This window comes from Lissotriton helveticus, chromosome 9 (genome assembly GCF_964261635.1).
Source record: "Lissotriton helveticus chromosome 9, aLisHel1.1, whole genome shotgun sequence".
NCBI lineage: Eukaryota > Metazoa > Chordata > Amphibia > Caudata > Salamandridae > Lissotriton > Lissotriton helveticus.
In genome coordinates, this window is record NC_136070.1 from 283,550,662 (window position 1) to 283,567,365 (window position 16,704).

A 16,704-nucleotide genomic window follows, 5' to 3' on the forward strand; every position below is an offset into this window, starting at 1 on the left:
CCCTGGAACTAGTTTCATTCCCAACTGCGCTGAAAACCTCTTACGTTAGACCTCTCCTCAAGATGAAAAACCTCAGCCCATCGAACCAGCAAACTACAAGACCATATCAAATGGCCCATTCTTAGGGAACATTTCTAGAGAGCAGTGTTTACTCAACTCTAAAACTTCACACAACATAATGACCTAATGTCAGAGCATGCAGAGGCACAGAGTCAGCCATCATATCCACCTGGGATGATCTAAAATTCACAGAGGACTAAAACGGAATAGCTGCCCTATTGTTTCTGGGTTTAACAGCTGCAATTGACACTGTTCAGTACCACGCGCTACTACAAAGACTCCACTATCTCGGAGTCAATTAAATGCTCCAAAATTGATTGCTTAAAATTTCACAGACAGACAAAGTGTAGTTTACCTACCGCATTTCACATCAGCTCCTCACGCACTATACATTTGCATGCCTCGGGGGTTTATCATATCTCCTATATTATTCAACATCAACCTAACATCCTAGCAAACCTGATTAAGTAATTCAACCTCACCTTTTACAACTAAGCAGATGAGACCCAAATCATTTTTAAAATGGATAGCCCAGAAGACTGCCACAATGGATGGTGAATAACCAACTAAAGCTTAATACCGCATTACACAGAGATTATGACCTGTGGTAAATGGCAATAATACCAGCCATATGGTCTAATGAACTTGAGGCTCCTCCAAAGCATGAAAATAAGTTAGAAACTTATAACCATGGACTCAGACCTATCCTTGATACCACCAGTTATCTACACCACAAAGTGCTTTCTACACAATGAAAAAACTATGTCTCATCTTCCCCAACCTTACATATGAACAAACTGGAACACATCCTCACAATCATAATCTCCAGGCTCAACTATGCCATCAGACTATATTTTGCAAAACACAACTCATGAAAAATGCTGTCACAAGTTTTTTCTCCATGTTCACCCATGAGAACACATGCTCCTAGTGCTGCAATCACCACACCAGCTACCAACAGCGAGACATTTTTAAGGTACTCTGTATTGTCCACAGAGCCCCAGAAGGAAAAGTACCACTCTACCTACAAGTTAAGCACCAAGCAATACAAATAAAACAGAACACTGCGCTCCAGGTTTGCACCATTTACCATCATACCACCTTACCATAAGAAATATATAGGAGGCACTGCTTTGTCAGTACTAGATGCCAAGCTCTAAAGCTCATTACCAGCCACTATTAGAAGCACCCAGGAGGATATACACTTCCAAAGACAGATGAAAACATTAACATTCATTCATCCAGGAAACAGAGCCCAAAAAGACTGTCACATCCTCAAGTGCAACCTTTAGCTTCAGCCCACAGTTTTGAAAAGACCCAATCAGAAATTGCTTTCGATATCTGTAGGAAAGTGGGTATTTGTTGCATTAGTCCTCCCACGTTTTGCGTGATATTTGGTGCAGCTTTGAATGAAGTGCACTACATTCCTGCTAACCAGGTCCCCAGTGCCAGTGTTCTTCCCCCAAAACAAGACAACTGGTAACTTGATCCCCAAGTGACCAGGCCTTTAGCGCCTCTTTGAGTGCCTAGTAAGTGGTACTTCTGGTACCTAGGGCATAGGTACTAAAAGGGTCCCTAAGAGCTGCAGCATCTCTTGTACCACTCTAAGGGACCCCGCACCAAACCTATACAAACTGCCATTGCAGGCTGCGTGACAAGGTGTTCCACAAATTGAAAACGACATGGCACACACCTGTGTGCCAGAATGTAATATTTGTAACTCACCCCAACAGCAGGTCATACAGTCCTAAGGCAGGTTGCATTATATTACATGGGAGGACATATCTGCATGAGCAGATATGCCCCTGTGCAGGTCAGTTCAATTACTGACCATGCAAGTGAACAGGGAAGCCATCTTACCAGTACCTGCGCACTAGTCAAAACGTGTTTCCCACTTACATAATGCCTTCACTGAAACATATGTTTGTTGGCATCAGACACCTTCTACTAATAAACCCACATGGATTCCAGTGTTGGATTTCTTAATACATACACCCAGAGGGTACCTTAGAGGTACCCCCGAAAACCTACTAGCCCTCTAGCTGGCTGGGTGACTTCCCCAGTCCAACCTGCCACCCAGATGAGTCCTGACCCCCCAGGGGTGAGAGCCCATGCTCTCAGGAGGTCAGGAACAATGCCTGCTTGGGAGATAGGTATTATCACCTCCTCCTCCAGGAAGGCTGGTAAATCAGAATATCAAGACATGAGGTTTCAAATGCCCCTTGAAATGCAACCCAAGGCTTACCCAGATAGGGGCAAATGCCACTCTCTGCCCAGGGCCCATCTGGCACCCGGATAGGTGGGTAAATTAGCTATGCAGGAGGCGTGTTACACTGCCAGGTTGGACACACCTCTAGGGTGACAAGTTTGAAGTGAACACGAAAATAGGAATGCTGTCATCTTGTGTGTGGTGGAAATAGGAATTCTGTGACAGGGTGATGCCCGCTTCCCAAAGAAAGTGGTCCTCTAGTGACTCCGGGGGAAAGTAGCCCACTCCACCCTGCCTTGCTTGTTGCAGGAACACCGTGGGTTGGTGTTGTCCGTGAATACCTGGACCAGGCATCCCTTGATGGATGGTAGTAAGGACTTCAATACTTCTTGAATCACTCCCAACTCCAATAAGTTGATGTGGAACGATAGACTCCACCGGTGACCAGAGTCCTCTGATTTCCAGCTCTCCCAGACGATCGCCTTAACCCAGAAGGGACGCATCTATCACCACTGTGAGGTCTGGGTGGGGAAGGGAGAGGGATCTGCCACAGACCAAATCGAAATTCACCAGCCACCAATGCAGGCCTTTTGCAGGTCCTTCTGATATCTGGACCAGATCAAAGAGATTCCCCTGATGGTGTGCCATTTGGAATTGTATGTCACTTTGCAGAGCTTGCATATGCCATCAGCGATGATTTACCAGCACAGTACAGGAGGCAGGGATACTCAGCAACCTCAGAGTCAGTCTCAATGAAACCCAAGATAGAGGCTGAAATATCACAATCATAGCTTGAAATCCTAGACTCACTGCTCCAGTGGGTGAACGCAGAATTGCACTGTGTCCCATCGATCTGAAGATGGTGGCATAGGCAGAAGGGTTTCCATGAATGGAAGGGCGTAACCCTGCTGAACAATTTGAGCCACCCACATGTCCGAGATTATAGACTAAAATCATGTCAGGTGGTGCTGAATTCTGCTGCCGACCGGTAGCCCATGATGATGAGGGTATATAAAGGAGTTTGGAGGCTCCCTGGGATGGGTTCAGATCGCTGGCCTTGTGTCCCACGAGGCTTGTGGGAGTCGCGTCCATGGCCACGAAAGGTCTGGTGAGCCTGCTAGCAGTGGTGGCTAGGGGGGAAATGGGTACAGCTGGTAGCCCTTACCGTAGCCACAGAAGGGGCGAAATGCAGAATGGGGCTGGTGTGGGGCCGTGGAGAGTACAAATGACAGGCCAGTGACCCTTTTGTCCTTTAAAGCACTCGAGCAATGAATCTGCCTTGTCGCCAACCAGAAGAGTGCCATCGAAGCGCATGTCCATAAGAGATGCCTGGACATTGCCCGAAAAGCCGGTTGGTCTCTGACAAAACAATTATTCTGCATAACGAGCCCGTCATGTCCAGTCAGCAGCGCAGTGTGAACTTTGCCGTGTCCTTGCTATCATCAATAGCCTGGGACTGGATGGCTTGTGCCTTCGCCAAGACCCTGTGCAGGACTTGTGTAACCGAGTCCCAAACTTTGTGGGAATACTGGCCCAAGAAGCACGCGGTGTTCACAGACCACAGTGCAAGATTGGTGGAAGAGAAAATCTACCTTGTGAATATGTACAGCTTCTTGGATTCCCTAACCAGTGGTGTGATAGGGAACATGCCGGACTTAACCTTTAACTTAACTGCCCAGCTCTACGGGGTGGGATGCTGAGAGGAAAGCTGGATCACCAGTACTGGGGCGGTGACAGCACACAATCATCCTTCGCATAGGAGGGCCTGTGCAGGGCTTGGCCCAGGCCCTAAGCAGAACATAAGTGAGGGCTTCAATAAAGAGGAGAAGAGGTTCTGTCGGGCCTACCCGAGGTTTAAGTAACTGTATCAAGATGATAGTCTTAACTGCTACCGAAGACAGCGTAAGGTCAAAGACCTCAGCTGTCCTCCTCACCACCATGGCAAATGAAGCACCTTGCTCCATGCCACGCCAAGAGGAGATACTAGGCCATTGTCCAGACCACAGGCATCTGCCAGTTCCTCATACCAGTTATCTTCAGCCAAGGGCTCTTCTAGGTGATCGGGATAACCATAAGTATCATTAGTTCAGCTCTAATCATATTCCTTACACAGCATGTCAGGAAAGGGAGACACTGTCTCCAACCCAGAGGGTCTTGGTACGGTCTGCGCTGGAGTCGATGTCAGACAATGCCGGTCCAGCTCGGTATCGGAGTTGGGTACAATGCTCAAGTCAGTGCCGCTGATTGGTGTCGGCAGTGCCAGGAACGGCACCAATGAAACATACTCAGGGGAAGGTTAAGGACACACAACGGGAGCTGATCCAGGAACGTATCCAAAAGACCCAACTAGCACTAAGGGTGAATCCGCTGGCGGAAATCCAGTTGGGGTACCTGCCAAACACATGGGGCGAGAAGGAGATCCAAAGCGTTGGCCTGCCTAAAGGTACATGCCTCATAAATGCTTTTATCTGAGCGAGGTTCGCTCTGGTTTCTAGAAATTTTTGGAAGGCACAGAGCAGACCCAGACCAAGGCTCTAGACCTGACATGTGGGTGTGGGGCCTAGATTTGTGGCATCATTCCTGCTACTCAGTCAATGACTCGGACTAGCACGGTGAAGTCAAAGAGCGCTTTGACTGCTTGGATTTCTTGTTTTCTTGTGGGATTCACTCGATGAGGATTTTGAATGACACGACGACTGGCGGGACTAACTCGGACAGCGGCCTTGTACTTTCCTCGCAACCTAGGGCGATGCGAAGTTGTCCTGTGTCATGCGACCAAGAGCTTTAGGGCATGCTTCTGGACCACCTTGGGGTGCATCACTCGACAGTCTGGACAGGCCTTGGAGTTGTAACCCAGTTCCAGGCACTTCAAGCAAACCAGGTGAGGGTCTGTCACAGACATCGCCCTGTGACAGAATCCAGAGGGTTTAAAACCCACACATTTTTTAGGGGACATCCCTAATGCACAATGGGAGTTTAACTCAAAAATAACTTCAACAAAAAGTCGAAAAAGGTAGTCCAAAATAGGACCGAGGTAGCGTTTCAGGATCTGCGCAAATGGTGAAGATGGGAAATGATTGGTGTCAGCACGCTGGGGAGGAGCCTATATATATATGCACTGCGCACTTCACTTTGGGTGTGGACTAAGCCGATACAGAGCGATTGATGCTACCAACTGCTAAAGATTTCTCGGATAAAGTCTGACACCTGGGGAATATTCTAAGGTAAGGAATCTGTGGCTAGAAGTCTCGGTCAGATTTCTTTTTCCTTTAGAAGTGGGCACTTTCTGCATGCACATGCAATTTTTATCTTAACTTGATTTATGTTCCTGGGACATGAATGATCGGCCATAGTCAAATACATATAATTACCAAGTATCAAATATTTTGTACTGGGTCAGGATCCTTTCCTCAGTAAAAAGGTCCCTTTTGTTTGGAAACAATTTTGTGAACAACAGATACAATGGCACTTCATAACAATACAACAAATGTTGCCCTTTAAGTACATTTTCCAAGGCACTTTACCATGTCTAGTATACACGCATGCAGACATCTATACAAATATACAAGCAAAATAATACTCTGACTAGAACTGGTGCACATCTTAACTTTGGAGGAAAACGGTTAAGGTAAGCTTACTGGAATTAGTGCATTTCGCCCTTACATTTGACAAATTACAAAATCGTGTTTAACCCCTTCGGTGCTCATGACATAACGGTTCCGTCATGAGGTACGGTTGAGCTGTGCGCATGACGGAACCGTTCCGTCACGACCACGCCCGTTTTCATTAGGGCTCAGCACCGGAGGGGGAAACGCGGCCGCACGCAAGGGGTTAAGCAGCTAAACACTCTGACCAACATTGTCCACCATTACCCTTAATGACATAAAATATCCAAAGCATAGTCCAATACACAGAAACCTTGTTAAGGAAATTATAATCCTGGTTAAAAAGTGCTCTGTGTGTGCTATTTCTCAGCAACACCGTGAAAGGCTCTAGTGTCTCCACTTAAGGATTTGACTTGCAAAATCTTTACGAATTCTAATAGCATATATCCATACTACCATAGGGGACACAGCAATTGTCTGTAGTTGCTGATACAAGGCTTCAGCTGCTAAATGCAGAACACTAAATCACTTTGCAGATGATCTCACATATCCTCACTAAAACTACTTATGTTCTCTCCCTAGTAGACGCAAGGACGGAAACTGCATACTTCTAGTAAATACGATAGATCCACAAGTCTCAATAACAAGAAAACTCATCATCACCCAGGATTAACTGATATACTGTCCATAGTGCAGCCATTTTGCCCACAGATCCTATGGACTTTGAGAACAGCAACCCTTTAAGGGCAATATCTTTATGGGTCTAATGGTCTATGCTCCTGCCTTTAGTTTCCTCCTTCTTTATGCACATAGGAACAATTGAATTTTAATACTTATCTCATCTTGATCACATCATAGTATTTTTTCTTCACAGTGCTGGCCACTGCACAATTTTCAATACAAAACATACAATATACAAACCCCTTCCAGTTTTGATCAGTCATAAACAAAGAGATTTTTAAAGGCGCTATCCGGCGAACTATTCTGTAATTGAACTACAAACCTCGGATGACATCAAACAAGTAAACATTCTAGAATGTCTACTGTTGGTGATTGTTATACATGCAGGAATGCACAAAGAAAGCCAATTTTTCTCTACACTGATGATCCATTAGCATTGGAATAACACTGGGTAAATTTAAGCAAACGAGAGGCCCAGAATCCAATGCATGTTCAAACAACCAATGTTATAGGGAGAACTCTTGTTAGGATAGTCACTTTCCTTTAGTGTCTCAGGTGTGGTTGCTGCTTTAGGAATTCTCACTAAGGAAAGAGCCTCTACAGAAAGCACTACTAAATTCTACTCATGTTTGTTTGCCACATCTCAATAGGTATTTTCAACAGCACAAATACCTTCACATATAAAACCCACATTAGGCTGCCATTTCGGGCTCCCATCTGCAAAAATGACCTCTAATGATAGACACAGTTAATAACCCCCAGAAACATAAGCACCCACTGGCTATCTGCACAAGGTCTTAAAATATAAGTGCTATTCACCAGAATAGGGACCACAGTCTTCAAAACCAAAAAACAGTGTTGCGAGAATCTAAGAACAAAAAAAGGTCTGGAAAGAAAAGATGCTGAAACACATGCCTTCAAATCTTTTTTAGACCAAAGAACGCGGCTGGTGAGACAGAACATGCCCGGGCAACCCGAACTATATTGTTTGATTTACTCCTGTCCTATCCTTCTCCTACACTTATTCCTACTTTCTCTTTTCCTCCTCTCCTCTATCCTTTATCCTACCATCAACTTATAACCAGCACAAGGGAACCCTACCGAAAATGTACACTATTAACTTCATACTTTGTACCCTCAAAGCCGGGGAACCCATATAACAACTTTTGTTTTTGATATATGTATTTAAAATCACAAAAATAAAAAAAATAAAAAAAGAGTCATCCCGCTTACCTGGCCAGTTTGGTTCATATCGTCAATGAATCGGACACTTGCTGACCTCGACCTGCGAGGTCTGGCGTCCCTTGAATTCACATAGTCCCTGAGGGGTGAGGTAGGTACAAAACGTTGGCTCCCTGAATGAAGAGGATAAAAATATTGTGTCATTTTAGTCCTTGAGCACATCTGGTACGCAGCAACACGGGGAATGACTAGCCCTGTCGTATGGCCATGGTTACAAAACTGCTCACTCCAGGGTAATCAATAACATGTCATCCATACTTTTAAGTAAAGGAAAAAACCAAGATCCTTCCCCTAATTGATCAGTACAATTACCCTCTACATCCCCATCACACGTTTTTATCTTGCTTTTATTGTTCTCCTTCTAATTTTATATTATATTTACTAAAATCTCACATGAATGATTTTAACTTGTCTGTACTGAATCGTACTTGCCCCCTCTGTTAATACTTATTATGGTGTCATAAATCTCTTCTTGTATTTCATCTCTTCGAGTGTATTAACTCTTGTCATCTCGACATGACCAAAAAGAAGCAACAATTCCTTTCCTGTCCTCCTGCAGTATGGCTTACAATGGAACTGGAAAAAAATGCTGGGTCCTCATACTAATCAGTGTAGTGCCTTCCTTTCTTTCTTGGAATGAACTGCATTTTTTACACCCTTGGTATTTCATTATTCGGTGATTTCCAAATACAATTCAACTTCCTACTTAAAACGTTTATCAATTGTGTGTATTGTAGTGTTAAAGACCATGCTGAAATCAAAGTATTTCTTATCCTTCTTAACTAAGTCAGCTTTCTACTATTCCCTTTCCACACTCCTATTTCACACCTGTAATTATAACTTTACCCTTCATACTATTGTTGATGTATCTAATGTGTTACATCCCCTCATGAGGTGTGTGCTTTTTTTCTTCTTCATACCAGCTCTGTAGCCTCTCCTAATTGCCTTTCGCACGCCCTGTTGCTTCTCAAAAAGCACTTCACTTTCTTTCCCATGCCAAGACTCTTTGTACTTTCAAAAATACTACATTTTTGCTCTGATCACTAATGTCATAACTCAAAAGCATCTATTTTTTTATTTTTCATCATCTGAACTGTCACAAACTTTTAATGGTCACTTTTTGGCTATGATTTGTTTCCTTCTTCTAGACACCCCTCCCTCTCTGTGAGGATTTGGACATGACAAAATATGTAAGGCCCGGTATGGACTGCTTCTACAACTGCCACAGATCAAACCTATTTAACCACCCAAGATTACTCGATGGACTGTCTAGTGTCACTTTAACAAGTCATTTTTAGCTTAGGTTTACAATGCATTCCTTCTCAATTGTCTTTCATATTCTCACTGACTAATCTGGACCCTGGAGTTTCACATGATCCAGTACCCTCGATAGTGGGAAACTCGTGTAGTCTCACCTTTGATACTGCTATGATGTACCTATAGCTATAAGAATAAGGGGAAAACCGTTCCGCCGCCTCCCTAGTAGAAAATAGGATTGTTCAGTTCCCCTGGATAGGTATATTTCATAAATTCCCAGGAATAGCCAGGGCAACAAGCAAGAAGCCCCTTCATTGCTCTTGCCCGACATACCAGGACTAATACCCTGGTCCACCACTGGACATTTTTACCTGTAGCTGTTGGACCCTCAAGGTCACTTGCATATAAACTAGAAAGAGAGGCACTTCTGGCTCCCGAAAGTCGAGACATCCTTTGGCTCCTGAGCTCATCAATAGACTGTTCCAGTCTCTCTTTCAACTGTAATGAAAAAGAGAGAACTCATTTAAGTCGTCTCTAAAACCTCAGAAGCTCTGAAATGTATCCGGGCCACAGAAAACAAGTAAAACAGGTAAAACCAACTACATCACATCATAGTATTAACCAATAATATTCTTTGTGTATGCATGCTACTACATGGATTCTGGTTTTAAGATCAGTTGTTTTAGAAGACTTCAACTTTCAACTAAAATTTGCTATTTGGTGAGACAGAATGAAATGCATACATATTTTAAAATCACATAAGTCTGTACTACCTCAATAAAGCATTCAACAAGGCTACCTCAGGACTCAACTACTACCTCAAGAATCCTCAGCACTCTTGGACTTCCAAACCTTATGTTTAAGACTGCTCTACTATGTAACTCTTATGAAACACTGTTGTAAAGTGCTCAGATACACCCGGGTCAGGTCAACGCTATATAAAACTCCTAAAATAAAATAAATAAATAAGGGCTTTTACAACAGTATCAAGAATGGTTATATTTTCCTACATACAAAAAGAGCTTCCAAAGATTCTTCCTCCTCGAATGATGAATTATTTTGTTGAGTTTGGGTTAACAATCCACTCTGTCTCCTCCCACACAAATTAAAGTATTTTTAAGTCTCAAATATTAGCTAATTAACACGTATTCCACTGTCTGGATAGAGATAGGGACATATACAGAATCAAAGCAAAAATAAACCATTCACAAACCAAGAAAATAGAGTCATCTGAGGAAAATGCAGCTAGAACGATTCTAGCATTTTTATTTTTTCGGTTGCTCCTTTCTCTTCTTTTAAGAAAGCCCAAAGTGTCTAATTCTATGCTATCCTGTTTCTACAGGTGCAAGTCACTATAACATTAAATTGATACATTTCTGAAAATGTTGTTTTATACGTTGCAGTGTTTAAGTCCCTCTTACTGCAAACATTTAGTAAATAGCTTTTGTTTCTAATTTCTTGATCTTCTAATAAGAGGACCTTTCTGGACACACTGGAAAAGGTGGGCCATACACAAACTACCTCCAGGAAGGCAGTGGAGTTCAAGGAGAGTTCTTGAACTAACATGATCGAGTCACACAAAGAACCAAGATATTCACAATACATCGACAAATGGTGAAGCTAAATCAACCTAGGGGTGTTAATACTTAGGGCCTTATTACGAGTACAGTGGTCCTGGGACCACCGTACTCGTGGAGGTGGTCTGACCACCACTACCCCTGAAGGTCTGCCCGCTCTAAAGGTTGGACCACCACAGGACCCCCACCACCACCAGGATTCCGCGGTGGTGATGGTGTAGATCGGAGGCCGAATTTGAGGCGGTGCCAATGCTGGCACCGCCGAGCGAATTAAGACCTGCCTTTCCATCAAGCATTTCATGGCAGTGAGCCCACCATGAAATGCTTGGTGGATAGGTCAGGAAAGGGCCCCTCCTTGGGCAAATCTGTCACAAGCTGATTATTGGTATCCTGATTCCATGAAGGGTGGTTAACAAACAACTGTCAATCAAGCATAATATTTTCAAGGCCTGGGTAAGAGGAACAGAGGTTTGGGTGTTTAATATTTTTATTACCCAACATCTGAGATTTGGGGTTACAAACCCTACTATCATTTTAAGTAAAACATTTTAAATGATTCTACGTGGTTTTAAAAGGTCTCTCACAACTACTGTCTTTTATGTATAGTTCAAAACAATGTTATTTCAACATTCATTTTCAGTCATGAATTTCATATTTTTAAACAATTGTCTAATTGAACTTTTGGCAGTGATTAGTAACTTAACAAAATGTTAGAAATGTGGATACAGTTTCATATTATGTACGCATTGAACTCCATGAGGTGAGAGCATTTGGTTTTACGCTGTGACTTCCAAGTGCAAAAGGCATGCAGTAGGTCAGCAGTGCATTCCTATGGTTGCAATATACACAAGATTTACAAAGGAAAACAAATGCATCCGTGCATGCAAAATACCTACTTCCTAGAACATGACATCCTGTTATTAAATGTAATTTATTTAGTGCTCAGCAGAACTCAGTGCCCTGTCTCCTGAGAGTAAGGCACGTTCTAGGCGATATAGCAACTATGTGTCCGTCACTGGGTACATGCTCGAGTGCAAGAATAGGTCCACATCATTAGTGTATACATACATAAGCTTGTACTTATGATTTCAATCAACATTTCTCGATCTTTATTTTTGTATTTTGCTTTTTATTTAATATTTTCTGATGGTATCAATGTTTTTGTAGTACTTTAGGAGGCAACACATTAATTTTAATTAAGGGATGACAGCTCTTTTTAATCTCAATAAATTCAATGAGATTTCACAGACCAGACATTTTATTAGGTGTCGAGAGGCATCTCTGAGCCTACTCATTGTGGAACAGCAGAGTACGGTGCAACCAAGTCATTTAAATTAATAAAAAATATTTCTGTCACTTTTGCAAGAACCAGTTTCCCTAAAACCTCTTTGTTCACTCACCAAGTTCAAATCTAAAACCACTGAAGCGCCCTTTACCAAAAAAACGAATGCCAAAATAAAGCACCACTTCACAAACTACCCCCAAATCCATAATTAGCATTTTAAGATCTCAATCTTACCTAAATAACTGGAAAATGCACTTGGAAAGCTGTTGAATTGTATTTTGTGGGGTATCCTATGTGATCTATTTTCATACCGATATTGCTTCCCTGACATTTACTGGGACTTATTTTTTGCCACCTACTCATATGGTCTAAGAATTTAAACCAGAAGCTGCCATGTCTTATGGTCCCAAGAGACATCAGAGAAAAAAAACCCTGAAAGGCCCCTATTCAATGTACTTTTAAATTCCAAGATGAAAACGTTTAATGCCTGTGACTACAGGAATGAAGAAAACACTCAACTGTATTATACATCTCATTTTACAACCATAAAAATGCAACTGGCAGCTTGCCAACTGCTTGTGGAGACTTCAACCATCAGAATGGAGATCTCTGTATGGGAAAATATGCGATACCTTACTAATGTTCATTATTGCTTTAAAAAAAACACTAATATTTAATGTAAAATATAAATATAATTCTATTTAAAATAATACATAGTTAACCTCGAACTAAGAAAAATAAGGTTACAACACATAAGCTCATCAAACTAATTTTATGTTTAATTTGAGAATAGTTTAAATATAATGATTACATTTAAAGAACTTAAAAAAAACTCCTAACCTCATTAACAGGTTTTACTTAGTTTGTAATGAACTCGGTCCAGTTACGTTTTTAAATAATTTAGAAAAAAATTATATTTAAAACATTATTTAAAAGCATCATTTTTTTAAATTGGGTATTTCATTAATGTAACATTAATTCCTATGGGGTGCTAGTTTAATTCGATGCCTTCACTGTTTTCTATTGGAGTGTCTTTCAGTAACTGTGGTTGGCCATGTGTGGTTCTGACTTACTCCAAGGCTGGACTGGAGTATATTTAAACCTGTTTCTACACTATCAGGCTGGAAGTAAAACTAAAAGTGTTTTTTTGGATTACAATTATCTTACTCTTTTGTGGGTCCGTGTTTTGTCTCAGCACGTCACTCCCTAAACCGGCCCTTACTTTCCCTTACACCCACATATTTTGTAGTATTTATTCTCCATTTTCTCAATCTCTTTTATATCACTACAAAACCGCATACCGACGTGGTCCATGTAGACAAGAGAGAAGAGGCAGATCTCTGGCCATACGTTTGTGAATTACATGTTGTAGTACGTGAGATAGCACTATTTTATGTACTCCAAAACACCTTTTGTGAATTGGGCCTTTAGACTCAGTAACTCAGCCGAGAAAGATCTGCATCCATTAGAAAGGCTTTAAACCTTCCAGTGAAATATTTTATGTCATGCAGGAATGGTTAATGTACAGTTATATTCAACATAGTGAAACCTGATGTCTTCATTAAATTCTTCATTTCTGGCTCATAGAGGTCACCAAGATACCCTTCAATCAATCCCAAAAATAGTCCCTACATCACCCTCCCACTGCACAACGCCCTCTCTCTGGAGTTGGTGTTTGATACCGAGCATATAACAGGGGCCAACCCTGAGAGATACTTACTGTGGCCATGGCTTCCGTCTGTTCACTATTGTGCTCTCTGTACTGGCCCAACATTTGGTCCACATGCCTCAAGTTTCGATTAGTGTCCTTAAGAAGGGCGGAGAGGGAAAATAAAAAGAGAAACATTTAGTGGCGGGCGCGGAAATAGGCCTAAATAAAAGTGCAGCACAGCATAGGCCAAAATTGTTTGCTTTTCAGATCTAACAAATCTCAAACCAAAAACCATCCATGTAACGCCTCGTTTGGACAACGAGTGAAACATCACTTCTTTTAGGGAGACTAGGATCAGAATGGGGCTAATAAAACATTCTACTGACACTCAATTATTAAAACATGCTCACTGGTGCTATCTGGCTTGAACGTGTAACCTGCTTAATCTCTTAATAAAGCTGCATCGGGGTACTTTGAGACTTTGATGCTCTAGGACTAAGAAAAACTGCCCTAATTAAACAGAATTGCGGTACGAGTAAAATGATGCTGCAACGGTGAATTCAAAGTAACCAATTGCATCGATCTTTCTCTCGCACTGCAATTCAAAAACGCATATGAAAAATACACTATGGTGGTGGTATCTTACAATATGGGACGTACTCCTGGCTTTCATCTAATGTGTGACTTTCAGATACTTCTTCGCTCCACCGCTTCTTTGGGTACTGTGTGGTATTCACAAATAGAGGCAAATTACTGAAATTAATTTCTATTTCCTTTTTTCAAACCTCTACAAGTGCCTTGAAAAACCTGTAAGGCTGCCGTTTTTCAAGCACAATCTGCACCAGTGATTAGATCGATATAGTAAATGCAGGTCACTAGTACTGGTCATATGCTCGACCAAACTAGTTTGCAGGTTTTCACCCGTTTTGTATTCCAGGCTCCTGACACTCCTCTAGTACCCGAACGTCTATTTCTAGACATCAATGTGTAATTAATGTGTGAATTAACAACTCTGCACATGGGAAGGGGCAACTAAGCTTTGTGTCTTGCACGCGTATTTTGCGTTCACTTTTTTGCACCTTTATTCAAACATAAATCAAGAGGCCATTAGCAGTGTTCGTCACTCGTCACCACAGTTAAATGTCGATTTATTTACTACGACTCCAAAGGACCAGCTAAAGATTACGTTTTTTAAGTAATAATGGCAAGCAACTAAGGTGGAAAAATACACTTTCTGTACGTTAGAGACGTGGCTAGAAACTAGTTTAGGATGCGTACACAACGTTATCCTTCTGCTGATTTGAGATAAGTCTTCATAAATATATTGTTTACTTATTTATCATCTCAGACAAACATTGTTCAACAAAACAATAAAATATATATTTAGCTATTTTCTCACTTTAGATTCGGCATAGTAAGACCGTGAGAAGTGTTGCAGGGATTCAGCTCAAGAACCGAACTATGGGGCCGATTATGATTGCGGTTTTTCCGCATCCTCCGGGCCGGCGGAAGCCACCGCCAGCCCAGAGGATGCGGAAAATCCGCTGCGGAGCCCTAAAGACCCACCGCCATATTAGGATGGCTGGTGGGTCTGGGATGCCGTCCGCCGCTGATCCGCCGCGGTCGCATTACAACCCCGGCGGAATAGCCCTAATATGGTGGCGGTGTCCAGCAGACACCGCCAGCCATATTAGGATGATGGGAAAGACATGCTTTTCCGCGGCGGCTTTTCCGCCGTGGAAAAGCATACGGACTTTCACTTCGGGGGCCCGTTGCGGGCCCCCTGGGTGAAGGGGGGGTGGGGGTTGCACATGGGGGGTACCTATGGTATCCCCCTGCATTTGCGTGCACAAAGCAGCAGGCACTGCGCGGTGCCTGCCGCTTTGTGCATGCAAATGCGATGCATGCATTATTAACCTTGCGGCGGGTGCAGCTTTAAGCTGCACCCGCCGCAATGTTAAAGATAGAGGATGTGACCGCCACCCTGGCGGTCACATCCTAATCAGCTCGGAGGGAACGCCGCAGCCCCTGCGCACGTTCCCTGCTCCTCAGGGGTCGCGGACGGATCATAATCGGCCCCTATGCTTGGGACCATAGATCATCAGCATGTAGGGACTGAGGGCCAGATGTATCAATATTGGATTTTGCGATTCCATAATAGCTAATGTTACCGATTGGCTATTATGGAATCGCAAAATACAATGTATGTAGGTTATGCAATAATAATTGCGATTCCTACATATTCCTTAATTGCGAATCGCAAATTGCGATTTGCTATTAGGGTATACCTTCCCATTCATTCCTATGGGCCTAGAGTCCCATAGGAATGAATGGCAAGGCATTCGCAATTTGCGAGTACGAAATAGGTACTTGCAAATTGTGAATGCAATTTCAAGGGTGATAGGCACCCCCTAAAAGGTAAGCGTGCACATGTGGCGCTATTTTGCGAATGCCTTTTGGGATGATAAATCCAAAAGGCTTTTTCCCATTCGCAAACGGTTTGCAAAAGGGAATAACGCTTGATACATCTGGCCCTGAGTCACCATACCACATCAGTCTCTATGAATCCGAGTCTGACTAGCTATTGTCCCTCACTTGCTCTCCTAACCTTTCCATAGAGACAAGTGATTTGGTGCTCCAGAACACAACACCCATGACCCTCTCAGGGATCTCGGTAACAGGACACACACTCTCACTCTGCCACTCGTACCTGCCCACAATAAAATAAGAAAGAGATATGAAGAAGTGTACAATGTTTAATTAAACTATTGTGCTCTAAGATGCGATAATTTTGGCATAATCAGAAAACAAATACATATCAATAATATCCACAGCACGGTTAATAAACCATATACCATTGAAAAGCCCTGTCAGTTTATCAGACAGATCTGCCTAACCCCTCCTGTACTACTGGAGCTAATTGGTTATATAGTATAGCTCTATGGGTTTATTGGCAGACCCCGTAACTTAGCATATATAGGTGGATGTTCTACATCTCAGCTGACCTCGCTCTCCCATCTCAGGACCTAAACTCTGTGTGGGTTTTTCAAGAACCTGTCCTCAGTTATATGACAAGATATGTGTATTCAAAAACAGCAGTAGCATTTTATTATTATGTCTAAGTGATAGTGTCTGAC

At 42.5% G+C, this 16,704-nt stretch overlaps 1 protein-coding gene across 2 annotated transcripts in view; it reads right to left on the minus strand.

Moving 5' to 3' along the window:
- Nucleotides 1–16,704, minus strand: part of CEP128 (centrosomal protein 128) — a 704,507-nt gene that overhangs the window by 623,933 nt on the left and 63,870 nt on the right. For both annotated transcript variants that reach the window (XM_078659994.1, XM_078659995.1), the window contains exons 3-5: nucleotides 13,637–13,723; nucleotides 9,426–9,552; nucleotides 7,789–7,910 (exon numbers count right to left, since the gene is read on the minus strand). In XM_078659994.1, the coding sequence (XP_078516120.1) occupies nucleotides 7,789–7,910; nucleotides 9,426–9,552; nucleotides 13,637–13,723 (336 nt within the window). The remainder of the gene's footprint in view (nucleotides 1–7,788; nucleotides 7,911–9,425; nucleotides 9,553–13,636; nucleotides 13,724–16,704) is intronic.